The 27,855-nt window shown below is 34.7% G+C and overlaps 1 protein-coding gene across 1 annotated transcript in view; it reads right to left on the bottom strand.

Moving 5' to 3' along the window:
• The window catches only part of LOC144445203 (uncharacterized), a 94,377-nt gene that overhangs the window by 55,311 nt on the left and 11,211 nt on the right, over positions 1–27,855 (bottom strand). Inside the window, exons 12-67 of the mRNA XM_078134746.1 lie at positions 27,628–27,799; positions 27,259–27,452; positions 27,021–27,145; positions 26,265–26,438; positions 25,763–26,016; positions 24,944–25,068; positions 24,479–24,609; positions 24,042–24,227; positions 23,603–23,826; positions 22,755–22,906; positions 22,497–22,627; positions 21,861–22,046; positions 21,113–21,345; positions 20,551–20,687; positions 20,022–20,152; positions 19,547–19,738; positions 18,929–19,173; positions 18,286–18,416; positions 17,838–17,971; positions 17,254–17,433; positions 16,701–16,924; positions 16,286–16,428; positions 15,334–15,461; positions 14,858–15,046; positions 14,182–14,396; positions 13,696–13,838; positions 13,235–13,362; positions 12,774–12,962; positions 12,319–12,533; positions 11,919–12,061; positions 11,447–11,574; positions 10,990–11,178; positions 10,528–10,742; positions 10,140–10,282; positions 9,750–9,877; positions 9,395–9,583; positions 8,936–9,150; positions 8,515–8,657; positions 8,176–8,303; positions 7,855–8,043; positions 7,451–7,665; positions 7,051–7,193; positions 6,646–6,770; positions 6,202–6,390; positions 5,518–5,738; positions 5,113–5,255; positions 4,582–4,709; positions 4,205–4,399; positions 3,834–4,048; positions 3,263–3,393; positions 2,663–2,796; positions 2,041–2,235; positions 1,347–1,567; positions 1,017–1,147; positions 676–797; positions 204–395 (exon numbers count right to left, since the gene is read on the bottom strand). Of these exons, the coding sequence (XP_077990872.1) occupies positions 204–395; positions 676–797; positions 1,017–1,147; positions 1,347–1,567; positions 2,041–2,235; positions 2,663–2,796; positions 3,263–3,393; positions 3,834–4,048; positions 4,205–4,399; positions 4,582–4,709; positions 5,113–5,255; positions 5,518–5,738; positions 6,202–6,390; positions 6,646–6,770; positions 7,051–7,193; positions 7,451–7,665; positions 7,855–8,043; positions 8,176–8,303; positions 8,515–8,657; positions 8,936–9,150; positions 9,395–9,583; positions 9,750–9,877; positions 10,140–10,282; positions 10,528–10,742; positions 10,990–11,178; positions 11,447–11,574; positions 11,919–12,061; positions 12,319–12,533; positions 12,774–12,962; positions 13,235–13,362; positions 13,696–13,838; positions 14,182–14,396; positions 14,858–15,046; positions 15,334–15,461; positions 16,286–16,428; positions 16,701–16,924; positions 17,254–17,433; positions 17,838–17,971; positions 18,286–18,416; positions 18,929–19,173; positions 19,547–19,738; positions 20,022–20,152; positions 20,551–20,687; positions 21,113–21,345; positions 21,861–22,046; positions 22,497–22,627; positions 22,755–22,906; positions 23,603–23,826; positions 24,042–24,227; positions 24,479–24,609; positions 24,944–25,068; positions 25,763–26,016; positions 26,265–26,438; positions 27,021–27,145; positions 27,259–27,452; positions 27,628–27,799 (9,521 nt within the window). The remainder of the gene's footprint in view (positions 1–203; positions 396–675; positions 798–1,016; positions 1,148–1,346; positions 1,568–2,040; positions 2,236–2,662; positions 2,797–3,262; positions 3,394–3,833; positions 4,049–4,204; positions 4,400–4,581; positions 4,710–5,112; positions 5,256–5,517; positions 5,739–6,201; positions 6,391–6,645; positions 6,771–7,050; positions 7,194–7,450; positions 7,666–7,854; positions 8,044–8,175; positions 8,304–8,514; positions 8,658–8,935; positions 9,151–9,394; positions 9,584–9,749; positions 9,878–10,139; positions 10,283–10,527; positions 10,743–10,989; positions 11,179–11,446; positions 11,575–11,918; positions 12,062–12,318; positions 12,534–12,773; positions 12,963–13,234; positions 13,363–13,695; positions 13,839–14,181; positions 14,397–14,857; positions 15,047–15,333; positions 15,462–16,285; positions 16,429–16,700; positions 16,925–17,253; positions 17,434–17,837; positions 17,972–18,285; positions 18,417–18,928; positions 19,174–19,546; positions 19,739–20,021; positions 20,153–20,550; positions 20,688–21,112; positions 21,346–21,860; positions 22,047–22,496; positions 22,628–22,754; positions 22,907–23,602; positions 23,827–24,041; positions 24,228–24,478; positions 24,610–24,943; positions 25,069–25,762; positions 26,017–26,264; positions 26,439–27,020; positions 27,146–27,258; positions 27,453–27,627; positions 27,800–27,855) is intronic.

A 27,855-nucleotide genomic window follows, 5' to 3' on the forward strand; every position in this document is an offset into this window, starting at 1 on the left:
GGCCAAAATCTTGTAGTGGTTCTCAGTGTGACTCTTTTCAGACATTACACATTAACGACCAGGGTTTCAATACCAGGTTTTCGCATCAGTGTTATTTTATCAATGACGTTATAAGGATTATATGGGACCACAACTATAATTTACACCTAATCCTAATATCCGAACTGGGAATGAAAGACATTACATGATCCTAGAGTACTTACAAGTTGCATTAGTTGCTGGACCTGTAGTTCATCGGCAAGTTCGTTCATCCACGCAGTTTCGTTGATTGAACATACAACATCTTGGACATAAGTCGAATTAACAGTATCGGGGATATCGAACAGGTTGCTAATCACTGTGTCGTCACTGCAGAGAGTTTGGAGCAAATCTCCAGCCATGTATAACCTGGTAAACTGTACAAGACAAGTAAACGAAGCTTCAATATACAAGTACAAGTAATGCATGAGTAGGCACTGTTGACCACACACTGATATGACGCATAATTTGTTATCCATCACTTGATTTTAATATGTCGTATGGTATGCTTCTCAGTGAGTTATGGAAGTATAAAGGGATATTTTGTTTTTATAGGTATATGCTAGTGTTAATACTTATCCAGCACTTTGAGCACATTGTGGGAAGTGTCCTATAAAAAACTAACGTTATCATACTATTGATAATTAATCCTCATACCTCTGAAGGATTCACAGACGACTGAAGTATTGCTTCAATCAGATCTGTTGGCACATTCAGACTGTTCTCTAAATATTCGGCAATACTTTCTGGGAAGATGTCTGCAAATGTTAGAGTAGATCCTGTAAAAGAAAAAAAAAATGGAATTTGGTATTATTGATAATCCCATTGATACAAGTGCCCTTATCAGAAGTGGACAAATTTCATCGGAAGTGAACAAATTGACAGGTTTGAATACTTATTCAGGCCACTTTTTCAAACTAATTTGACATATTTTGGAGGAAGGATAAAGTGTAATGACAATGTTTGTTATATAAAACTGTATTAAGTATGTTACTTACCTGGTGTTTCAGCGAGCTTTTTGTTCATATATTCAGCTAACCAGTTGAAGGTTACCAGCATTGGTCTTAAATCTTTCCAAATGTCTGAACTGTTCAGCATTTCTGCATTATCATCTAGAAGTTTAGCAGCCCTGTGAAGTCGGAACACAATTATTTACACATTTATAAAGCAATATGACCAATAATTAAATATTCTTGGCAAATGCAATATTACTCTAGTAAGCAGTATGTGACATGACTTGAACGCCACCACGGTCATAGTTTGCCAATGTTGACACAAATGACTTTTTATGGAGAGCAAATAGTATCATCATGTACAAATTAACTTACATGTAATAGTTCATTACAGTGTCATTACTCATCAATCTACTGCTGAACTGACTTAATACATTAGTAATCGCCGTCATCGTAGAATCGATCCATGCAGGGTCTTCAAAAACCACTGGGGGTGACTCAATCAGACCTTCGATGGCATACCCTAAGTTGAGAGTATTGATGTAATACTCTGTCCAGTTAAATGACTCGACTGGAGACTGGAAGATCGTCAGTATCTGTGAAGAAATCAAAACAAACATTTCAATCATATATACATTGATTAATGGGTACAAAGCTTCGATAACGACATTTGCTTATGATGTATATCTCTAAATTCCAAGGTTAAGACATTAGTGTTTCCATTGATGACAAATACCATATAACATGCTACTATCCAATAGCCAAAGCTAAACACGCTCCATTAAAACCGTTCCTAAACTTAAAATACAAATAGAATGCTATATTTGTAATGGTTATAGAAATGAAAAATTGTATCTTTATTTTTCAATAACTTCAATTTAAGATCTGACAAATCATTAAAATCAACTGCGTCTGCAAGCAATCCTGATTTAACGAAGTGAAAGTTTCTGTGTGTTTCTTTACTACAAAAAAGTTTGATATGAAACGAATGTATCGTACAGGCACAGCCCCTTCTCATTACAGATGTTGCATACAGTTATTAATCCTATACAGACACCAGGTAAGTTACCTCATTCATAAGTTTCTCAACCGGGAAAACTTCCCCGAGTTCCATCAGACCAACAGTGTAATTTATGTTGCACATAAACTCTTCTACAGCTGTGATGTTGAGGTCTGAGTCTTCTGGTACGGTGAAAAACGATTGGAATGTCCCTTGCTTACATATAGTCACGAATGGATCAGGTATAAACAGCAGGCTCACCAGCTGAAATTGTATCATGAGCATGTATTGTAAGTCTTTGAGTCTTATCCGAGTATTTTGCTACAATGATAAGTATATGTGATGTGGTGTGTTGTGGTGTGTTGTGGTGTGGTGTGGTGTGACGTGACGTGACGTGACGTGACGTGACATGACATGACATGACATGACATGACGTGAGTTAAAGTGGCGTGATGTGACATTTGATATACATCCCTTCTTTACAAAGAACGAGGAGTTGAAATAAATAAGTCATTCATTTCATGATGTACATACTTACAGGGTGCAACGGCCAACATAGGCTGAGATAAATTTAGAGAAAAATCTATCCCAAGAAATCATAAATTAGTATATGTCAGAGACAGAGAGTGCCATGTTTGGCGTATTTCTCAAAAAACCTCTCATACATCCAGGATTTATTGGGAAACCTTACCTTATCTGGATAGACCAACAGATTGAGGTAAGACTCCATCAGATCAGGAGCAATATCATTAGCTCTAAGGATTTTCATGATCTCCTCACTATTGCCAAACAGTTCTGTCATCTTTGGAAAATTGGTTATAACACCTATAATAAAGATATCGAAGTGAAACTTTTATTGTATGAAACAAATCACTTTGCAGTATTGATTTGATTTTCTTGAAGTCTACAGAGGCTACGTAACCGTATATGCGTATATGATCAAAGTCATGATACAATTGCATGTGGTGCAGAATCTAAAACCTCAACGGATATGTGACCTCATATGGGTATAATAATTTGCATATGGTGTTTTTAATTGTTACAAAGGAAGAAACAGTTTATATGGTTATAATAGCATATTTACATATGGTATTGGTGATACAACCCCTACATAAAAACATAACAATACAAATGAATATTTCACGAAATACAAATATATGTAAACACATACAGGTCACGAAGTAATCCTAGTAGACAAAACCTAAGAGAACAATCTGTATGACTTTTAACAAACAATTGTTGCTAAAATGTCTTAGACTTTAACGATATGCAAATAAGATAATCAACTTACCAATTCCATTTCCAAGACCACTGTTCAAAACTTTAACAATGTGGTTATTGATTTTCATAATCCTGACCACATCCTGCCACCATGTCATATTATTCAGCAACTGTTCCAGCATTAACGTTTGTTGAGGAATACTGGGGGGAAAATCATTTAATGTTATTAATACCAGATATATACTATTAAACTTAGTTGAAGAACTGTATTTTTGCAACTTCACTGGTATGCTTTAATTGTATATATTCTAGTCCTTCTCAAATTGTTAGATATAGTATTGCTCGGGCAATGTTCTTTAATCTCATTAGGTATTCACAAGTATTTATTCCTAACAATACCCTGCAATTCCAAGTCATCGACCAAAGGCTATGATACCTTGAGACTGCTTCGAATCATCCGATGTGATGGGGACAGTTACCCTTTTCAAAAATATTAGGACATCTTGCCGAGACAGTTTTGTGTGGACGAGAGTTGGCATTGAATTGAATACTGAAAACACTTAATGGCACTGTGAAACTGGCAAAAGCTTATACCAATTTACTGTAGTATTGCTGAAAATGTAAGCCAGTAGCATATATACCTATCTAAATCCGGCAATGTCATCCGCTCGAGGACTGTCTGTAATTTCTGCTGAAACATTGTGCCATCAAAGAAATACTCTGGTAGAGTTGGATAGATTGGACCACTGAAATCCATCAGGCGTTCAATAAGTCCAATGTATTCTTCGACATTCCTAATATAGTCGCCCCAACTGAAGTCAATTGGTTCAGAATTGTTATCTGGGGGATTCATGTACTGGAACAGAAAAATAGATACAGTAATGTAATCTCTAATGTTATTATGTTTGCTTCCATAACTTGATCATACTTTGTGAATATATTTTTTACAATACCATCAAAATATCTATGAGTCAAACTTTTAGAAGTGGAGAAAATGAACTGCTCGTCTTACCTGTTGTAGGAGGTGTGCCAAACCTCTGTCACGCAGTAGATCCATGATGAGAGTGTCATCCGTAGCAATACAGAAGACTTCGGACACACCCGTTACGTTGATTGTATCAGGAAAATCAAATGCATTTTGGAATGCTTCTTTGTCACATAGCTTATTGTTTGCATCCAATGCCCCTGTCAATACCAATTCAACCAACTGAAATAGAAACATAAAAACCTTTATTATGAAGATATCTTGTATTTCAATATCTTTAAATTTGATAAGTACAATCAAATATTATATTTCAGTGAGCAATGTATCACCTCTAAAACTGTCATTCCTTGGAGAAATAGGAAGGGAGAGAAAATGGGAATGAGAAACAACACAAAGCGACTTACTTTCTGTGGATCATTTATCATGAAAAGACTAGCTTCGATGACGTCAGGCAGGAATGTCAATGATGACCTGACGTAGTCTTGATACATAGTAGCATTCCTAAATAGCACGTCAAGGGTAAGTCCTTCATCTGTAGCAATACATCAAAGAAATGTTGATTTATTATCTGTTGTTTAGTGTTACTTGACCTAAGTATGTATTTGACATTTTATTGGTTCCAAGTGGAGTCGATAACTGTTCAATTGCTAATAGTCACTGTTCGAGATAAAGTTAAATTCAAAATGGAGAATGCTCTCTGTATCTAGATACATTGAAATTGTAATTCTGATGAAGTTTTGCTAACAGGAATGGCAAAAGTTAGACAGAAGTTTTGGAAACCTATTTGAGTGTTGATTTCTTGAAACTGACTAGTTTTCATTTGTGCGTTAGCAATTGTCATTGAAAGGCGTGTTTATCAATATTGGTATGTAGTATAAATCCTACGAGTACCAATGAAAAATGATAAAGAAAAAGAAATGTGATGATTTACATACCAAGAATCTGCTTCAGTTTAGTGTTTGTATACTCCATCATTGAATTAGAAAGATGGAATTGCCGTAGAAACATATTCCAAAACTCGTTATCACCAAGCATCAAGTTAACCGTGTCTAACATTGATGCTACAGTTGAGACGTAGCTGGAAGAAAATTTAAAAAAATGATCAGAACTATATGTGCTCAATATATTGAAAACACCTTCCTATACATGTTGTTAATCTATGAAGTGGAATGTAAATGGAAAGCCTAGCAGAACAGGTACGATCGTAATTTAACACTACTAAAAGTTAACGTTCCCGAAATAGTTTCTATTATTCTACTTATGATTGATGCTCAAATCATTTCATTTTTCATGGCATCTTATTAATTTCTTAAAGATAGTGAACGTGCTAATAAACTTACGTGTTGTCCGGTACTATATTCAATCGTCCCACGATATCTTCGATCATATTCATCCAAAACGTTTCATCCATCGTGAAGACATCCAATGCTGGCAAGTCAGGCAGTTTAATTGTTACATCTTGCAGTTGTCCAAGTCGCATTCCATATTCATTCAGTGTTTGGAAAAAGGCCATCCAATCAAGTGTGATGTTATCGGCGTCTCCATTGTAGAGATTTTCAAGCTAGTAAAAAATATATTAACTGGGTTTAGTATTTGCACTTTGCATAAGTATTATTTTGAACTATACAATTTTCAAAATAATGACTAAATTATTCTTTCAAAACAGTTGCCAAAACTGTATGACTTTTTGGCAACACTTTTTGTGATCTAGTTGCATCAAAATATAGTGACTTCAAGAGTTCTATAGTCTTACGAATTCCAATAATTGTATTTCTATACTCTGTCATTATAGTGAATGGTAACAAAAGTAAATATGTACGCAACGTTCACAGTTCACAGAGTAATCTCTATATGTAAGTGTACATGTCAATCTTTTTTTAATGAGGTGTTATCATTTGCAAACCAAACAAAAATCCAAAACTACAAACTGTACTCTCTTTTCAACCTATCATAAACTTATCTTTCAAGAAGAAAGGTCCTATGTGTGTTGTTTACTACTTGCTTCTAACATTATGTTAACCTACCTGTTGAGCAAGTTCATCAATATCTCTGTTCTGCATTAGACCAACCAACAGATCTTCTTGACTTGTCTGACAGAGAATTCTCTGTATGTCTGTGATGTTTACATTGTCTGATAAATCCAGTGTCTCCTTCAGTTTTACCGGATCACATAGTGTCTCGTTCCAATTGTCTTGCGATATTAACGCAGTCAACTGTTGAACAACATTTGGAAATTTAAAAACATGTTGTACTGAATGAGGAATGGTTTGTGTTATAGTATTGATGAAACTGCTAATCCGGATATTGTATGATAGCAACTTCGTATCACAAAGAACTCCATATTCAATACTAAAGAAATATTTAAGATCTAGAAAACATTCACCCTCAAGTACATATTAGAATATTGACCTTAGGTCATTGTGATGGCTAGTATAAGCATGAATGGCTGAAGTGAAACTATTCCATACCTTTTCTGGCTGTGTTGCGATAACAAGAGAAATCTCCATCAAATCTGGTAACAGGTTGGTAGTTTTGCCAATAAGTTCCATTATTGTTGAATTGTGTAGCAGTTCATCAAGTGTAAGACCATTTTCTGAAAGCCATAATGATATCATAGAAACATTAGGATTGTAACATCGTATTATCTGGTTTATTTATACAACCATAGTCTTTAAGAAATTTAAATATACATTTAACAATGCCAAGGAATTACTAGTAATGGTAAAACAAACTAAATCAAATTACTCCAAGGTTTTCTACGGAACACAAACTACTGATGATATATCATTAGTTGATAGCCAAATGTAATTTAAGTCTCCTATTTAAAATTACTGATACCACTCAAAATGAAAAGGATTGTGTTTCAGGCTTACCTATTATATCTTCCATTTTGTCATTGGTAAATTCATAAAGATAATACTGGGCCTTCAAATTCATCTTTATTTCATTCCAGGCTGTATTGTTTGCAAACATGGAATCAAATAGTTCAATGTTCTCAACTACTGGTGTCATCCAACTGTAAACAAACATAATTTGCAATGTAAAATTTATTTTCCATACAGTTCATTTTTGAAAGATTATACGATGATCTTCTACAGCTCTGTCGCTGTTACTTTTGAAAGCCCATATATGGTAAAGCAACTACGTCATTTCAAAATCTCACACAGAGACATTCATCTGTAAGGATCGTGTGATTAATATAATTGTATGCCACTTGCATCCCAATATTATAAAATTTATTCAAAATTGAAGGTACAATCACAAGATACATACCCGCCTTCTGGCAATAAATTCAACCTCTCCATAATGTCTTGGATCTTGTTACTCCAAAACATTTCATCCATTGCAAACAGATCAAGTGATGGAAAGACTGGGCCGGTAAAGTTCTGAAGTTGTCCAAGTCGCATTCCATAATCATTCATTGTTACAAAAAAGTCCATCCAATCGACCATGACTTCACTTGCATCTCCACTTAACAAGTCTTCAAGCTTGATTTTGGAAAACCAAAAATGTAGGTCGGTCATTTATCAAACTTTAAAAATATTCTTCAAAATTGATCGTCTTTATTTAGTTTTACTCTTATATTGAACCCCTCCCCACCTCCACCCCCATCGGCTTGACGTTCCTTTCACTTCCTTACAATCCTTGCTAATAATGTAGATATCAATAAAACCTACCTGTTGAGCAAGTTTAGCAATATCTCTGTTCGTCAGTAAATCAAGCAAAAGATCTTCCTGACTTGACTGGCAGAGAATTCTCTGAATATCTGTGATATTCACATTCTCTGACAAATCTAGTGCCTCATTTAGTTTCACCGGATCACATAGCGTCTCATTCCAATTTTCTTGAGACACGAGTGCAATCACCTGTGGAAAGAGAAGAGAGAAAAAAACATATTGGAATATAGTAATAATAATCTTAATACTCACTTATATTAACAGGATTAAATTCATTTCACAAATTGTACATTTTTTACGAATATGATATTTCTTCCTTACCTTATCAGGCTGTGTTGCAATACTCAATGACATTTCTAGTAAATCTGGTAAACGTTCAGAAGTTTTCCGAATGAGATCTAAGTATGTAGTTGAATTCTGTAACAGCACATCAAGTGTAAGTCCATTTTCTGTAAAGCAAATAACAAAGGTATATAAAATTAAGTGTTACAACGCATGTAGCGGCAACCTAAATTTACACACTGTACTTCCCTCGCTGTGATTGGCAAAGTTGTTTCTGACGTATAATAAAAAGTTAATGATATCCAAAACACTACAGACCCACATTCCTGTAGATTATAAAATGACACAGAAAATGTGAAAAAAACAAAGGACACCCACCAATTACATCTTCCAATTTATCATTCATATACTTGTAGATATAATATTGGATCTTCAAATTCATCTTTATGTCATTCCAAGCTGTATCATTTCCAAACATGGAGTCAAATAGTTGCATGTTCTGCACTACAGGGGTCAACCAACTGTAAAAGAAAAAAACAGTCTTCACATTTGCATAATAGTCCACATGTGGAACATGTTGCTACATAATTGAGCCAATGCTACCATTAAATTGCAATGTAAGGTATTAAAAAATAATACAATTTTCTCCAAGTTAACGTACGACATTTAATCACAGTTTCAACTTGTGTGTGATAATCTTATACCACGTATGTATGCTTAAGAATATATTCCAACATCAAGAAAATTTTAAGTCAAAACTTGATGTTTACAAAGGAAATGTGAAATCATATAAACATACCTGGTTTCTGGTGATAAATTCAACCTTCCTATGATTTCTTGGATTTTGTTACCCCAAAACATTTCATCCATTGCAAGCAAATCAAGTGATGGAAAGACTGGGCCGGTAAAGTTCTGAAGTTGTCCGAGTCGCATTCCATAGTCATTCATTGTAACGAAAAAGTCCATCCAATCAACCATAACTTCACTTACACCTCCGCTCAATAAGTCTTCAAGCTTGATTTAAAAAAAAAACGAGTCACTAAAAGTCTATCAAAATCTATCAAAACATAATTATAGAAGAAATGGTTTTTTTCAGAATTAAATATACCTGCTCCTGTGGTACTGTCACTTAATGAAAGACCACTTCCTCAATATGTTTAGCTAACTTTTCTCTGATATTGAAAACCCAACCCATAGGCTTGACTTTCCGTTAACTTCCTGTCGATCGTTCAAAGTCCTATCGACATTAATGGCCTACCTGTTGAGCAAGTTCAGCAATGTCTTTGTTCTTCAGTAAATCAAACATGAAATCTTCTTGACTTGACTGACAGAGAATTCTCTGTATGTCTGTTATATTTACACTGTCTGACAAATCCAGTGCCTCTTTTAGTTTTACAGGATCACATAGCGTTTCATTCCAGTTATCTTGTGAGACGAGCGCAATCAACTGAAGAAAAAACAAAACAAAATGTTTTTGGAATGTATTACAATTCTACTCTTATGGAAACATTTTTCACAACGTTGCTTAGAAATAACAATATACAATGATGATATATACATGTGTAATATATATATAATCAAACAGTTTTAAAAATATGTTATTTCTTCCTTACCTTATCAGGTTGTGTTGCAATACTCAATGACATTTCCAGTAAATCTGGTAAACGTTCAGAAGTTTTCCGAATGAGATCTAAGTATGTAGTTGAATTCTGTAACAGCACATCAAGTGTAAGTCCATTTTCTGTGAGGCAATATTTACAGAAGTAATGAATTTTAAGTCATGGAAAATACATATCCACTTAGAGAAAAGAGCCTGTGGTTATACATATTTACTAACTTTTCTTACTGTAAGATACACATGATTCACGACATTGTTTTGTTTTGCGATATACAGCTACAGAAAGGCGTTAATGACATGCGATATTACTCAATGCGTGTACTTGGTAGGACAACATAGTTCTATCTATAGGAAAAATAAGAGAAAAATGTAATTTCACACTTACCCATTACATCTACCAATTTATCATTCATATACTTGTAGATATAATATTGGATCTTCAAATTCATCTTTATGTCATTCCAAGCTGTATCGTTTCCAAACATGGAGTCAAAGAGTTGCATGTTCTCAACTACAGGGGTCAACCAACTGTAAAACAAGTATATCATATACATTTTCAAGCAATCCATACATAGAAGGGTAAAAGATGAACGTTCCTGTTTGACTTAAGTTAGTTATTGCTACACTAAATAACTATAAGGTTAGACAAGAACACCATTTCAAAATTTATCATACGGAATTTCACCATAGCGTCGATTAAAGGAACGAATATCAAAACATAGGTTTAATCATTCCTTGATTTCAAAACCAAAAGTAAAAACACATACACCTACCTGTTTTCTGGTGATAAATTCAACCTTCCTATGATTTCTTGGATTTTGTTACCCCAAAACATTTCATCCATTGCAAAAATATCAAGTGATGGAAAGACTGGACCAGTAAAGTTCTGAAGTTGTCCGAGTCGCATTCCATAGTCATTCATTGTAACGAAAAAGTCCATCCAATCCACCATGACTTCATTACCATCCCCGCTCATCAATTCTTGAAGCTTTATTTCAGAAATAACAAAATTATCGTAAGGTCATATGAGTTATTCTGCGATTGGAATTTGAAATATTCTTCCAGAACTGAATTTCACATACTCCACTGTCAATCAATTAAATAACATGTACTAAAAATCACACTGTATCACTTCACGCCTTCCTGTGGCATTTAATCCCCCCCCCCCCTCAGTTTGACGTTACTTTAAATTATTTCCGGTCCTTGGTAGTGTTATCGATATTAATGAAACCTACCTGTTCAGCAAGGCCAGCAATATCTCTGTTCATCAGTAAATCAAACATAGGATCCTGCTGAATTGACTGACAGAGAATTCTCTGTATGTCTGTGATGTTCACACTGTCCGACAAATCCAATGCCTCCTTTAGTTTTACCGGATCACATAGTGTCTCGTTCCAATTATCTTGTGAGACGAGCGCAATCAACTATAAAAAATCACATTATAATTAGCTAGTAGACTAGGCATCTCGTATGTGAACATCTTTTCATGTTGTTCTTTTCTGATGACAAAACATATGTTTATAGATTGGGTTGTCTCTTCAGAAATTGCATACATTCATTGTTGTCGCTTTCGTAGATAATTCACGTAACAAATGAATATATAATTTCAATAAAATATGTTTACCCATTTTCAGATGATTAAAATCATTTTACAAATTCAATCTTTTTCCTCATATGATATATATTCCTTACCTTATCTGGTTGTGTTGCAATACTCAATGAGATTTCCAACAAATCTGGTAAACGTTCAGTAGTGCTACGAATGAGATCTAAGTATGCAGTTGAATTCTGTAACAGCACATCAAGTGTAAGTCCATTTTCTGTGAGGAAAATTCAAAGATTATACAATTTTGAATGATGTAACATACATGCCAATGTTAAGTAACCCCTCTTATGCAATATACAAGATTGACAAAATCATTATTTACGATGTACAGCAGTGAGTTAATAACACATGTTCACCAAACCCACCCTCCCACCATATCCCAACACACACACACACACACACACACACACACACACACACACACACACACACACACACACACACACACACACACACATTCCTCAATTACTATACTTTCGAGGATAAAATAATATCAGATAAAATATATCATTTTCCAAACAAAATCAGAAAACAAGTTAATTTCACACAAGGTCTTACCCATTATATCTTCCAATTTAGCGTTGGTATACTTGTAGATATAATATTGGATTTTCAAATTCATCTTTATGTCATTCCAAGCTGTATCATTTCCAAACATGGAGTCAAAGAGTTGCATGTTCTCAACTACAGGGGTTAGCCAACTGCAACAAAAAAACGTATTATGAACATTTGCATATATTCCACATATGGGGAAACCATCAGACCTCTTTTCCCTTAGTAGCCATTTCAGTGAAACCAATAAATGACTATATATTGTAAAATAATATAACATCCTATGTTAGCAGACACAATGCGGTCATAGTACCATGTATGTGTTCCTAAGAATATTCCAACATGAAATAAATTTTAAGTCAAAACGTGAATTTTAAAAAGGAAATGTAAAATCATATAAACATACCTGGTTTCTGGTGATAAATTCAACCTTCCTATGATTTCTTGGATTTTGTTACCCCAAAACATTTCATCCATTGCAAGCAAATCAAGTGATGGAAAGACTGGGCCGGTAAAGTTCTGAAGTTGTCCGAGTCGCATTCCATAATCATTCATTGTAACGAAAAAGTCCATCCAATCGACCATGACTTCATTACCATCCCCGCTCATCAATTCTTGAAGCTTTATTTTAGAAATAACAAAGGTCATGCGAGTTATTTTGCAATTGAAAATCGAAATACTCTCCCAGAACTATAATTGCCCATGTTCCACTGTCAATCAATTAGATACCATGTACTAAAAATCTGCCCGAATCACTTCAAGCTTAAATTTCCTGTGGCGTTAAAGTTTTTTCCGTCAGTTTGACGTTCCTTTAAATTATTTCCGATCCTTGCTAGTGCTATCGATATTCATGAGACCTACCTGTTCAGCCAGTTCAGCAATATCTCTGTTCATCAGTAAGTCAAACATGGGATCCTGTTGAATTGAGTGACAGAGAATTCTTTGGATGTCTGTTATATTTACACTGTCTGACAAATCCAGTGCCTCTTTTAGTTTTACAGGATCACACAGTGTCTCATTCCAATTATCTTGTGAGACGAGCGCAATCAACTGTAACAAAATAAACAAAATCACATTGGAATAAGCTGGTAGACTAGGATTCTATTTGTATGTAAACAACATGACAACATATATGATGCGTATAGTACAGATTGGTTACTCACTTTACAAATTGTGCATATTCATTTTTGTCACTTTCCTAGATAACAATAATAAAGATAATCTATATAATTACGATAATTTTTTACACATTTTCAGATGATTAAAATCATTTTACAAATTCATTTTTTTTCTTCATATGATATATATTAAATATTCCTTACCTTATCTGGTTGTGTTGCAATACTCAATGAGATTTCCAACAAATCTGGTAATCTTTCAGTAGTTCTACGAATGAGATCTAAGTATGCAGTTGAATTCTGTAACAGCACATCAAGTGTCAGTCCATTTTCTGTAAGAGAAGCTTTATAAGTATCAGACAAATGCACCAATTTCAGTTTGATATATGTAACACACTTTGACAATGAGAAGTTCGAAAAAATTCAAGCAAAACAGAAAGGTACATATTTCTAGGTTAAATAAGCAGCCCCTATGGTAACATTACATTAATTAACCCCTCCTTCAGGTCATCATCGAATTCTTTTTATTAAACCTGATGCTGTTGACATTTTGGCATTTTCAGTTCGTAATATACCAACTCCCATAAGCACTTATTTCTTTATTTGTGTAGTTTGTCACTTGACATGTATATAGGGAAAAATACAAACAATAACTTCATACTAACCCATTATATCTTCCAATTTAGCATTGGCATACTTGTAGATATAATATTGGCTCTTTAAATTCATCTTTATCTCATTCCAAGTTGTATCGTTTCCAAACATGGAGTCGAATAGCTGCATGTTCTGTACTACAGAGGTCAACCAACTGTCAAACAAAACGTATTCACTTATTTGTTGTGTTGCATTGAATGTAGACATAGCAGAACTAAAATGATTTCCATATTTGGCAGTTTCATTGCAACCATAGAAGAGCCTTATACGGTCAAGGATGATTTCCATATTTGGTAGTATCGCTGCAACCTCTGAAGAGCCTTATATGGTCAAAGAGAACTAAACTGCACCTATCTTTATCTTTTGTTTAAGGTATTTTGAATTGGTAAGTTCTTCAAACTGTATGGTGTTAGTAGTAAATGTACACTGATATATGTATTCGAATTATTACTTATATACTTTTTCCACAAGAACGACAAAATAACAAGTCACCCTACCTGGTTTCTGGTGAGATATTGAGTCTCTCCATGATGTCCTGGAGTGTACTGCTCCAAAATGTCTCATCCATGGAAAAAATTTCCAATGATGGGAAGACTGGACCAGTAAAGTTCTGGAACTGTCCGATTAACATTACATACTCGTTCATTGTTGCCAAAAGATCCATCCAATCAACTGTTATGTCCATGTTTCCATCTCTGTACAATTCTTCGATCTGGTCATAGAAAGAATGGAGAAAGTAAATCTTTTGAATATGTGTGGTATTCTTGCGTATTTATTGACTACACATTGTCATAATAATTCAAAATGAATTTCAAGTCAAATTTTGAGTGACAGGGACCTTAGTTTATAATTAGGTTATATCTTGTTTATTTCACAGCACTGCGACCAATTACAGTACTCAATTCCGCGACCCTACTGCAAATGATTCCTCTTGTGAATTGCATTTGAAATATTTTTTCATTTAAATCAACCGAATCAGAAAATTCTTATCCCTTTACAATTCACACTTTCGTTATTTAAACAACAAACAAGTGCAAACTTAATACGAACAATGACTGACTGCTAGAATAGACAATTTCTATCTCTTTCCTCATAGTATTTCCTAAAGAAGGATGGTGTACTCAAACATTTCGTTTGATTAGTTACGCGTTCAATACTAGATTTTTGCATTACCTGCTGAGCAAGTTCTCCAATATCTTTGTTCTTTAGCAAGTCAAACACGAGCTCTTCTTGACTTGATTGGCAGAGAATTCTCTGGACGGACGAGACGTTTACATTATCTGACAATCCAAGAACCTCTTGCAGTTTTTCCGGGTCACATAGTGTTTCATTCCAGTTCTCCAAGGACATGAGTTCAGTCAACTGTTGCATACATTGAAAATACAAAAGGTGAAAATAATCTGTTTAATGGAAAGAGTTTATAGAGCAAATACATGTAACGGAGTTTCATCACTAGGAAGTCACTTTTTTAAATATCAGAGCGCAAACACAAATGAAAAATATATGATGATAATGACAAATATCATGTATAGTGTCATGTTTCTAAATGAATATGAAAAGATAATATACACTGCATACGACCATTAGAACGTAACATAGTCAAAGAATTCCGAATATAAAACATTGGAAACGGGAACAATATTCCTCACCTTTTCTGGTTGTGTGGCAATTAACAGCGACACTTCCATCAAATCTGGTAAAAGCTTCGACGTTTCCCTGATGAGTTCTAGAAATGTCGTCGAGTTCTGGAGCAGCACATCAAGCGTTAGACCATTGTCTGTAATTTAAAATGTTATATTGAATTTTCTAACAAATGTTATATGAATTTTTATAGCAAGGAATGTGCCTACCAAAATATGCTATAAAGACTTCTGTTATGTTATTTTATTTAAAAAGATGTAACCAAGACGTTCAAAATTTTTCTATGAGCTTTATCATAAATTTTGTTAAAGATTATACATTTCATATGTTTTCGGATGAATTAATCACCATAACCAATGCATACAACCTGAAATAGTTATGCAAAATATCGCCAAAATGACTATATGGATGAGCCAAAGTCTACGTTAATTTGTTAGATTTAGTTTGTGTATTTGACAGGCATGACTTCTTTATATCCTTAGAATATTCGTCAGACATCATTACATAAACACAGATGACTTGTTTAGTTCAAAAGCTAGTAAGAACTTTTTGGAAAGCCTTTGGATTTAGTTTTGTTGAGACCATCCAGTTTTCTTTGTGTTTTTAAAAAACAGCTTCTATAAAATACCTCATGTAAATGTAAGCTTTCAGGAAAAGTGTATATATTATACTTTTAGTGCTTCACACATCTCTCTATCCCTACACCATTACCAACGCGTACAACCTGAAATAGTTGTGTAAAATCTCGTCAAAATGACTATATGGACAGGCCAAAATAAATGCTATTTTTTACAGTATATGTTTTGAATGTAAATGTTGCCTAAACATTCGATATATACACTGTGGACATTAATGTACTGGATTCAAAGTGATGCGTTTTCTTTATTGAAAACATCCGTTTGCAAATAAAGCTACCTGTTGTACAGATTGAAAATAGCAAAGTCTCATTTCCAAACTTACCAAGTATTTGCTGCATTTTAGCGTTCGTGTATTTGTAGATGTAATACTGCAATTTCACATTCCTCTTCATTTCAATCCAGACTGGATCCTCTCCCCAAACAATGTCATACAATCCCATGTTCTGAACAAACCACGTCATCCAACTGTCCAAAAAAACAATACAAAACAAAACACCCATTGTTTACATGGAAACACGTTTAAGACATACAGATATCTGCTAGTATTGTTTCAACGTACTGAGTAAAGAATATTAATGATGAATGGGATTTATAAAAAAATAATGCAAATACGTTAAAATTACGTTTTAAAATAATGGTAAGACCTACTTTACTAAGTTAACATATTCAGTAACAACAAATGAGACAGGGGTATGCACCCCTAAACACATGTCGGCAATACTGGTATGACTACCTACCTGTCATTTTGGGTCAACTGCATTCTTGCTGCCGTCGTCTCCATAGTTTCAAGTATTGCGGTCCAATCGTATTGGGATCCCCATGTCATAGTCATATTGGGTAGCAACATTAAGGTACTTGTCAATTCGTTGAAGTTATCTACGAATACCTCCCAATCAAAAGGCTGCAACTCTGTGCTGTGATTTGCATATACTCCATCAAGCACTTGGTTAACTTTATTGATCTACAAAACAAAAACAAACAAATGTTAATGTTTTCTGATAGCCATAAGGTACTTATTCTAGCACTTACACAAGAAGTATGAACAGATTATCAGTGTCATCTTTTCCTCCACATGATGTTCAAAGTACCTTTTGTCAATTGATTACACACTCCTGGTGTTACCACAGCATTTCATTCAAGTTTTTTTCCAATATTTGAAATCAAGATAATCGTACAAAATGAACCAAAAGACTTACACAATTATGATTAATAAATATCTCAAGAAAGTAATAATCTGCTATTTAGCTCATGTATATTATTAAAGAAAACCTTTAAGTGTAATAAACGTACATCCATTTCAATGCTATCCACGTTGTGCATTTCTCCAAGCTCTTCCATCAAGATGGTATAATTCACCATACAGAAGTAGTCATCCAGAAAGGACACATTCATACTTGATGTGAATCCGTACCATGTTCTCGCCTCTTCGCTTTCACAAAGGTACGGTATATACATTGCTGCCTGGGAAGACTAGAACACAAATACGATATTAATGGTTAGCTTTAGTAGTATAAAACCACTTTGTACATAATATATGTTGAATGTAAAGCTGATAAAATAATATCTAAGCAGTTGTATGAAAATATATGCTAATGAAACTACGAAGGTATGGGCACATTAATTCCCCTTTAAGTAAAGCTATGCATATCTAAAGATTACCTATATCTTAGAGGCTACAAAGTGTGACAATATTTAGAAGGTCATCTTGTTATCTTGTTGAAAACATAGATATCTGTATATTTTGACATTCTTTGAAAAAAATTTGTTAAATTATCTGGCCATTTGGTTAAAAATGGTTTAAGAGATACATGTATTGACAGATTGACGTAGAGACCATCAAATATTTATAGTGTATTCCACATGAATAAAATTACCTTTGTTTGATCTATGAAAACTTCCATCATGATTTGAAATATATCCGGGAATTGTTTCATAGTTTCTGTAATTCCGTCTACAAACAGCCTTGTTTGGTCACCCATATTATTCATGACGTCATCACCAGAGGTAGCTGTCGAGAGTGAAAGTGATTTTGAGATTTTGGTATTTCCACACAAACAATAATACAAGACAAAGTAATAGGGCAGTTATTCAACGTTCATTGTCATATTATATAAGTGGTGTATTGACTAGACAGGTCTCAGAAGAAAAATGATACTGTAGAAAACGTACCAAGAAGATAACCTACAAAATATTGAAGCGGTTCACTCTTAAACATAAAATGACGTCATGCACTGTTATTTACGGTGTAAATGAAACGATATACTTGTGAGTTGCTATTCTAATAACATAGTATTGTCAAACACAAATTACAAGAAAGCTTACCACGGATAAGTTCAAGATGTCCATTCATTCCTTTAATCAATCCGTTCGTGAGACTGAAGAATGGTTCATATAGAGACCACATATCAGTTTGTTCCAGCATCTCTCCACTAAGCCGTAACATCATGGGTATCCTAAAATGTAAGACATCAAAAACGAAATTACAGTTCCTGATGTTAACACGGCATTATTCTGGAAATTACACGAAATTATTCTGAAGAAAAGTGCAAAAGACACAAAATAGATATAAAGATAATTTGGCAGTATTTAATAATATATGTGGAAAGTCAACCACATTTGAAATATAATTATTAATTTGTTCTAATATTAGTATTCTTATATACAAAATACACGCGACATTGTTAAAATTCATTTAATGACTATGCTATAATATGTAGTATTAGGACATTTGTGACTGTTTTGATCTGTCTGTATGTTAGTCTATGAGATAACACTATTTGTGATATAACATCTCTATGTGTATATTTATCAATAGATTATCAATACTATAAGAAATACAGTATTGTGAGATTTTTGATATCTTCGGAATTATAATGATGTCTTAAGAGTAATTGAACAATACACTGTTTTACTTAGTTATCCTGTCCACTTGAGTTGAGTTCGAATAAAATTCAAATGCACTCACATTTCTGGTCCAGAATTCAACAATTCCATATATCTGCCTTGTGCTCTTGCCATCACGTTAGTCATGAGACTATCCCAGTCCACAGTTCCGTACTGGCCGATAACTGTTTCCATAGTTAAATTCAAATACGGCATCGAGTTCTCGGATAAGTGAGATACACTCAGCATAAAATTATTCCAATCAAATGGTTCGCTAGAGACGTCGTTAGTTGCATTATCCGATAATGTGAGGTGCAGTACTTCAAGCTGAATGAAAATGTGCAGAAATAAGTAAAGATAAAAATATACCAAGACAATCCTTTTAAAGTACAAAATCAAAGTCCAAAATTAAAAAGTCAAATGTTATAAAATGTTGAACGTTTTCAGTATCCTTCTATAATATGCTAGCTATCAAATAGATCAAGTTCAAAGACAAAAGCTGTGCAAACAACTTGTTTTTGTGTATGGGGTCGTTTTATCGTAGTCATTACAATGTCAGGCAGACACTTCTCCACCGACGTCCATCACAATATTTCTTTCCCATTTACCTACGTACAGTATTTCAAACTTGTCCTCACAGACATTACTGTCTTTTGCCTAAACTGCTATTTGAAGGTAATGGTATGGCTTCCTTTCTTACCTGAGAAATCAGTTGTTGCATTGGAGTTATTTCCGCAATGAGGCCTGGTACCAAACTCGTGTAATTCACCTTACAGAACGTGTCATCTAAGACGGAGATGTTGAAGTTTTCAGGGAAAGTAAAGAACCTGGCTCGTTGTGCGGAGTCACAGAAAAGTCCGACCCAGTCTTGGGTTTGTCCAATAAATGCAGACTATAGATGAAGAAATGAAGAAATCAAAGCAGACAACTCAATTAATGATGTACTGGTCTGATAAATCTTATTCATTGGTTAAACCTGCAAGACCGTGTTATTAAATTTCGTTAACGCTTCTGATCATGTCATGTGACATAATTGTTCATATAAGGCATATGATTTTCACTAAATAGTGAGACAGAGAGCAGACAGACAGACAGACAGACAGACAGACAGACAGACTGACTGACTGACTGACTGACTGACTGACAGCTAGATATGCTCTGATTATTGTACTTACTTTAGTTGGATCCATTATCGTATCAAGTACAGTCTCTAGGAAGACTGGGCCATGGTGGAGTATCATTGAAATACCATCGTAGAAGTTTGTCAGATCCTCACTATCAAAATGAAGGTTACCATCAGCGAAATCTACAAGAATGAAGAAAAAAGTTGGTAAGTTGTAGTCATTGTAGTAAAGTAATGGTCTTGCCGCACTTTGTTCTAGTTATTGTGAGCTCTTGTGCCTCTATGTACATGTACTATTGGTCTATGGTGGCGCTGTTGTGATGGGTCATAGTAGAATGACGGCAGATGACAGTTTCAAACCGTTCATAGACATCGTTGTGGTTTGGGGGTCAGTGTTGCAAAGTAAATATTTGAGGGTACGGATCTCTCAAAAGGAAGAACTATTTTTTTCCGGTAATATAGGACAATTGTATTAGATACAGATAGAAATAGCATCGTTAGAGTAATTCAAACCAGTCTTAGATGTAAACATACTTTTTGGACAAAATCTGAAAGACACTAAATCTTTCACGCAAACTTACCTGATGCAAGCCCTAATTGACTGTTCATCGTCTCTATTAAGTAATATATCGACCATAAAAATGGTTCATACATGTTTTGAGTTCCCGTTGCTTCTCCTGCAATTCCACCGGCGAAAATGATTAAGCCGGGAATAGTTCTGTAAAATGAAACATCAAAAGTATTACACACTTTCGTACACTTAGTTATTGGCAATACGTAAATTGATTGGAACCTAATGACTTTATATTTATCAGGATAGTAAATAAATCACTACATTCAACATTTCCTGGTATTTTCCACTAACTTTGAAATCATGGTATGAATATTTTCATTAACAGATGAGAGCAAAGTGTTATAAACAGAGATCTTACAATTAAAAAAGCAACATCTTCTGGTATATTACTTATTGGCCGTATTGTTTACTCATACAAACTTATTACACAGTCAATGATTAAAATTCCTCTAGGAAGAGTTGATATTTCATCTGTGTTCAGATAAAACTTTGACATAATCTTTATGACAGTGACGGATGTGGCCTTTAAATAAACTTCCATGCATCAAGTTCAAAGTAAAGGTACGTACGTTTCCAAGTCACTTCCGACCAATTCTTCATAAGAAGCCATTGAGCTTGCCATCAGTTGATTGAACAGAACTGTCATGTTGAACTGCTCCAGCATCTTCGTTGTCATGGCGACAGCATTTCCGATGTTTTCGTTAAATTTGTTAGAGTCTTTCCAGTATTGTACCCAGTCAAAAGGGGCCATGGTGACATTTGATGGATGTGACATTGAGGAGTTAGGTGACATTGACATAATCTGTTCGAAGAAAAAAATCAGTCAATCATGAATTCTTTCAAAAATGGGGAATGTTATCTTTTTATACATCATGTGTATCATATTATTAGATGACGTCATTTGACACAGTTTTTACTGATAATTACATCTTTTCTATGCCCAAATATGCATAACACGATGCACGGTAACAGATAAATAACAGACAGTTTTCAAACATACGTTCGGCTACAATTGCTTATCATGGGATATTTGTCACTGTATCACAACTTTTCGATATTTTACTAGCGCTATGTTGAAAAGAGAAGTTACTAAAAATTTTGGAAGGAAATTGAATTAGAAGAGAATCTTTCTTTCTCAATAGACCTCGACTGCATCTATTACCAATGGTGCTATTCACTGTCAACTTTAGTTTGGGGGCACAGGTCAAGATACTGACACTTACGTAAATACTGAATAAATACACCTGAATTGCTCTCTGAGAGATGTCACATAATTAAACAAATCGTAAGGTGTCAGAGGTATTTTATTTTGAGTACCTGTCGCATGAATACATCAATGTGTAACTCTTCCTGCATTTCCTGCCACAATACATCCCAGTCCACACGACATATATGCTCAAAAGCTGAAATGTCAACAGAAGGATCTAGACCCAACAGATCACGAAGCTCCTGTTCGTCGCATAATATCGCCATTGGATCATCTATCGTTGATAATTGTTGGATCTAAGTGAAAAATGAAGGATTAAATCTTAGCCATGGATGTTGTCACATAGGAAAACGTGTCTGCCATCGGCTCCTTTATGCTAAATATGTGACTTCATAATTTCGATATGCTATCAATTTACCATAATTCAATGGAATCTATGGACTATTTCAACTTGACATGAAAATATGAACTAGATTACCTACTCATGGAAAGACATTTGTTTATTTTCAGAGCTAAGGTCAGTGACCCCACAATATACCTTGATAGACCACGTATTTATTGGATGTCATAATGTGCTCATACTATACGAAGAGAACGTCTATCAAATAGTTCTATTCCTTCCCTATATTTGTTAGCTCAACCCAGTCTTCATTTTTGAACGACATTCACACAAATATTGTCTTGTTATATATACCCTTCAATCTACATCAAACCATAAGACTGAATGTCTAAAAAAATAACCATACCTTTGTTTGATCTGTAAATGCTACAATCATGGCTTCCAATATCTTCGAGTCCGGCTTCAGAAAGTTGGTCACAGCGATGTAAAAGTTCCTCAGTGTTGTCGCATTCACAACCATTTCACCGTTAGCAATGCCTGTCAAAGAGAAATACGAGTTTAGGTGACCACGTCTGAGGAAAATAATGCATATGAACATTTTTTTGTAGTTCTAATTTGATGTCATTGTTCTAGCAGAGTATTTAAATGATACCAAGTCACGTACCTTCCATTATCTCAAAGTGTCTGTTCATTATTTTGTAGATCTGGTGTTGCATTCTCATACTGTGTTCTATATCCATTGGTAAACGCATCTCATACGTCATCATTATTCCATTCAACGTTTCAAAGGTCATATCGCCAATAGTACTCAGCAGACTAAAAGTGAAAATGAAAAAGGTTCAATAGGCCTTTCCAAAATTTGCCATGGTGGCGCTCTACTTCCTGTCTATGTGTACCTTGGGGTTATCCATGTATAGGTTACTTGGTTAATCATAGAGCACTGCTGCTTTCCTCGGTGTCTGAACAATGGAAAAACATCCCTGATTTACACTTCTACAGAAGGGACAAAGCTCTTAAGAAACGGTACTATGAGGTGATGATACCCCCAATTTAAGCGAGGGCGCTGTATTCTCAATGTCCTGTTTGCAGTCTCCAATGGCCTATTGAAAGTTTGTATACAGATAGGTGACAATATCCCAACTTTTTGTCGTATCCTTTCGGTATTTTCATTACCAGACGAACAATCAAGTTTGTTGTTCTACTCTGAAAAGGGTTTATTTGTATAGTTCACTACTCGAAGCATGTGTGAAGCCATTTTAATAGGAAAATCTAGTTTTTTTCCAAAAAGGCATTTGTGTTATAAACTGTGGAGATTTACACTGAAGATAAAAGCAAATAAGGTTAAATAGATGAGTTGTGTCTCAGTGTTTTTTTTTAAATCAAAACTGACATTTTCTTTCGGCAACAATCGTACACATAAATATGAACATAATATGTCGTGGTGTTCCCCTTCTAACAATGAAGAAACTGTTTGGCAAAATCGATGAAGAGAACTATTATGTATAAACTTACGCTTCTAGAGTCATTTCTTCGTAAGGTGAAGTGGTATTCAGTGACGCTAGTGTCGTCATGACAACAGTAAAGTCATATCGTTTGACGATCTCCATAGTGACATTCTCAAGTCTCATTATGTTGTCGTTAAAAGTGTTTGAAGTCTGAATGTAGTCTTCTAAATCGAAGGGTTCACTACTTGCTGTCATGTTCATTCCTGACATCATCTCCATAATCAGTGCTTCCTATTAGACGAAAGTATAATTTTATGGAACAGGTACTCAAAGAATGTGTCGTTTTGTACGAGAATCTCTGACCATCGACGTACATGGTTGCTTGCCATTCGCTTCCATTTTCTGTTTTAATGGAATGTAATGAGTTTGTGAATTGCATAAACCATACTCAGCAAACCTTCGAAAATGACAATGGTACTCATTGTTTTTGAAACTAATATACTTACTCCTTCGGCCATTTCCCTGAGATAAAATTCTCTCTGAAGTTCTTCCATGAAGACGGTGACATTAATTTTACAAAAGTAATCATCAAAGACTACTAAATCTGCAGAAGGCGGGAAATTGAACATCCTCTGGCGTTCGTCAGCATCACAGAACATGCGTTCCAAGGTTTCTACATCCATAACAAGACCCTTAAGAAAGATGTAGAAAATTGCATATAAGTTCACATTGCAAAAAGTCGTGTGTTTTACGTGGTTTATCAAGGGGTATTTTACTCCCTTTCAAAACTTCTTGCTTGTGCTACAAAATGGATCACAGACTTTAATGGCTTCTCTAAATATATCTTACTCCAAAATTGAAAACAAAATGAAAGTATGTTGAAACGTATTTTTGTGTCCACAAGAGTATCTTTCTTTTTGAAGATTGTTTCAAGATGGCCTACCAATTCTTGGTTCATGACAACCGTCAACACTGGTACCATGATATCTTCTGATTGTTCCATTATACCCATCATGCCTCTCATGAATTTCGTCATTTCCGGTGGGCCAGTGTACATTTCGCCACGTGACAATCCTGAAAGAAATAAAACAAAATCAATGAAAACTCCCTCGCTTATTTTTTAATAATTCATATTAAGTTTAATGAATGACAAAATTGAGGCCGTATGACGTAGATGGTGTAGACTTTTATAACTTTGGGCTCCGAGTCGTTAACATAATTCATAACAAAATATCAAAATATGTTTTGCTAGAACGATTCAAATTTTATTTCTCGTTGTTGGGTTGGTTTTTTTTTGTTATTTTGTAATCGGTTTACTTCTTTATCTGGATAGAATAACTTTCCATGTTTACACATTTTCCATAGAAAAAAAAACGTTCCACACATGACCAAATAAGTGTTTTCTCACCTTCTAACATATCGTATACTTTATTGGTTGATTTCATGACATAGTTAGAGTATCTTAGGTATGGCGCCATGGTCATGATGTCCATGGCCAATAAGTCCATCAATGTTTGTGTCAACATATTCGTTCTGCAGAAAAAAGAAAATCAAAGCTTTAGATAAACATGATAAAATGCCATAACAACTTTGTGAAGCCTTGATCACAGAGGGTGCTGTTCCGATCCCCATTGAATTACATTCTCGCGTATATCGACAATAGATCAAATAACAGAGCAGCATTTCTACTTCCTTAGGTGACCCAGAACAGTCGGCCGAATCAATTACTAAACCATGTCAGGGGGTTTCATTTTGTTCTAGCTGGCCTCAGTATTTGTTGGCGTTATTTCAAGAATTTTGATGTGCCAACATTGTACATTTATGGTTATCTTTACTTGTCTACAATAGGCGCTCTATTGTAGGAAAGAAAGCTGAAGTTAATTAAAATCGACTTTTTCGCTTTAATTAAATTAATCTCAATTTCACAATTTAATTAGATTGGATCAAATATCAATTTTGTTTTGCACGATCTCCTCGATCTAATTAGTTTTTTTTGTCTGAAAATGATATTCATTTAATTTACTTCAGCTTGTCAGGTTTGGCATGGCAGTTATAAATTCTTATAATGTGTCGGTTTTTTGGCGAGGGTCTTTTTGTTTGTTTGTTTGTTTGTTTGTTTGTTTGTTTGTTTGTCTGTCTTATAAAAACAACAGGTGGTAAAAATTAATCATGTGTTTTCTATCAATTCTGCTGACGTAAAATATTTGAAAGATAACTTTAAACTTACGAGTCTTCCAAAGTTCGGACTACCCGAGTCATCCCTAGAAGTTGGTTTAAGGTGTGGGAGATTTCGGTAAAGTTCACATGATGAAGTACACGCATGAGCATTAAGTTGAAGTCCATTGGGTTCATTGTCAGTTCGGTTATCTGCTGTTGTAAAACTCCAACTTTGGCGGCAACAACAGATAGATTTGCATATTTCAGATGTTCTGCTGTTAATTCCGTGACGTCGGTGTGGTACACTTCAAGGAACATCATTAACTAGCGAATGAAGACAGTGATACAATTATTGTGATATGAAATCTACAACGACGCCATCTAGTGGCAGCAAGTGAACATGGCTTGAAATTATGGTCGAAAGCTCTGGCGAATCATTTCGGAATTGCAGATAGTATGGTGTAATTAGATTGTCGTCATTTACAACTTTATGTGTGTGATTTTGTTCCACAGGAAAACGCTTTGAGCAAAAATATAGATTAGTTAGACATTCAATATGGTTTGATTCTTACCTTTTCAGTGATGCTGTCATAATTCCATTTTTGTGTTGATTCGTCAATCATTTGTTGAAAATCAAAGTGACACAGCGTTTCCTTTATAAGAGTGGCGTTCACAGTGTCTGGGTACTGGATAGCGTCTTCACAAAATATATTGGTGGAATTTGGCATGCCTTGTGTAATCAATTGCTGCGAATCCGAGAAAAGGGAAATTTTGAATTCCAGACTGATGAAGACTGTTGTCATTTTAACTAAAACGGAACTCCAGATTGTGGTATATCAATTAATATGAAACTCCAAACTGTTGTCATTTTAATTAAGAAAATACTCCAGACTGTTTTCATGTCAATTAAAAGGGAACTTCAGTCATTCTAATTTAAAGGCAACACCAGATTGCTACCATTTTAATTAATGATGAAGTCCAAACTGTAGAAAAAAGCAACTCCAGACGGTGGACATTTTTAATTAAAAATGCAACTCAAGCTTGTTGTCACTTTTTAATTAAAAATGAACTCCAAACTGTTGTTTGATTACTATCCAACTCCAGATTCTTATAAATTTAATTAAAATGTAACTACAAACATATTTAATTAGAAAGTGGTCATACATGTAACTAGCTTTCAAATATTCTGTGAAATCTTCCAGTTCTGTTTTTCTGAACATTTAACTGAGACAATACTATTACTTTATTTAGACGAGTGCAAAAGTACACTAGAAAAGGTAATCTATGAATTATAACAATCTGGTAAAATCAATTAAATGTCGTTTTACCTCGATAACGTCTTCATTGAGGACAGCGGATAGTACAACTTGTATTACATCAGGGCCCAAATCAGACATACTCATTATCATTTCAATGAAGGGGTCTTCCATAACTTCTCTCATTATCGAGGGTCCTGCAAAATGAAAATTGAATATTTCATTTTTTTTGTTTCTTCAGTATACATATGTAAAGTATGACATTATATAAACTGATTGAATTACATTCAGAAAAAATCATATACGTTACCTTGTGAAGCTTCGCAGACAAAGCCTGCAGCTGTCGAAGCGCAGTCGTGTGTGCTCCAGGTTCCCTCGTGTCCAAAGTTGGCCACTGCGCAGTCTCCGTTTTGAGCACCAGGTGCCCAATTCTCGTAAGTCACGCTTTCACCATTCAGCCAAACGTCTGCACTGGCGTATCCTATCCAGGCGTTGTAGTTGCCACTGAAAATGATCGAAATAACTTAGTTTAGTTAACAATGAATTTAAACAAACAAATAATATTTATAATACGCCAAACACATTACTGTCAATGTTATTTTAGCTCCATAACTATACTCAGACTCACTAAAGCATTCCAAGAATGAAATTTACTCTAGAAAACTGAACATATGTTTACCCTATTTTCTCAAGCGTGGCCTGTTCTTCAGTGCTATCAATAACAACCAAGTGAGACTCTAATACCATACTGTTGCAGTGATCGTTTGCTGTCGACATCGTTGCTTCCATCTCCACGGGACGATAGCACGATGTGTGCTCTCGGTGCCAGCCTTCAGGACAGAATGCTTCACCTGGTCGGAGAAAAGAAATATGATAGCAGTCCGAGATAAATCTAAAAGAACACATG

Source organism: Glandiceps talaboti, chromosome 14 (assembly GCF_964340395.1).
Source record: "Glandiceps talaboti chromosome 14, keGlaTala1.1, whole genome shotgun sequence".
Lineage (NCBI taxonomy): Eukaryota > Metazoa > Hemichordata > Enteropneusta > Spengelidae > Glandiceps > Glandiceps talaboti.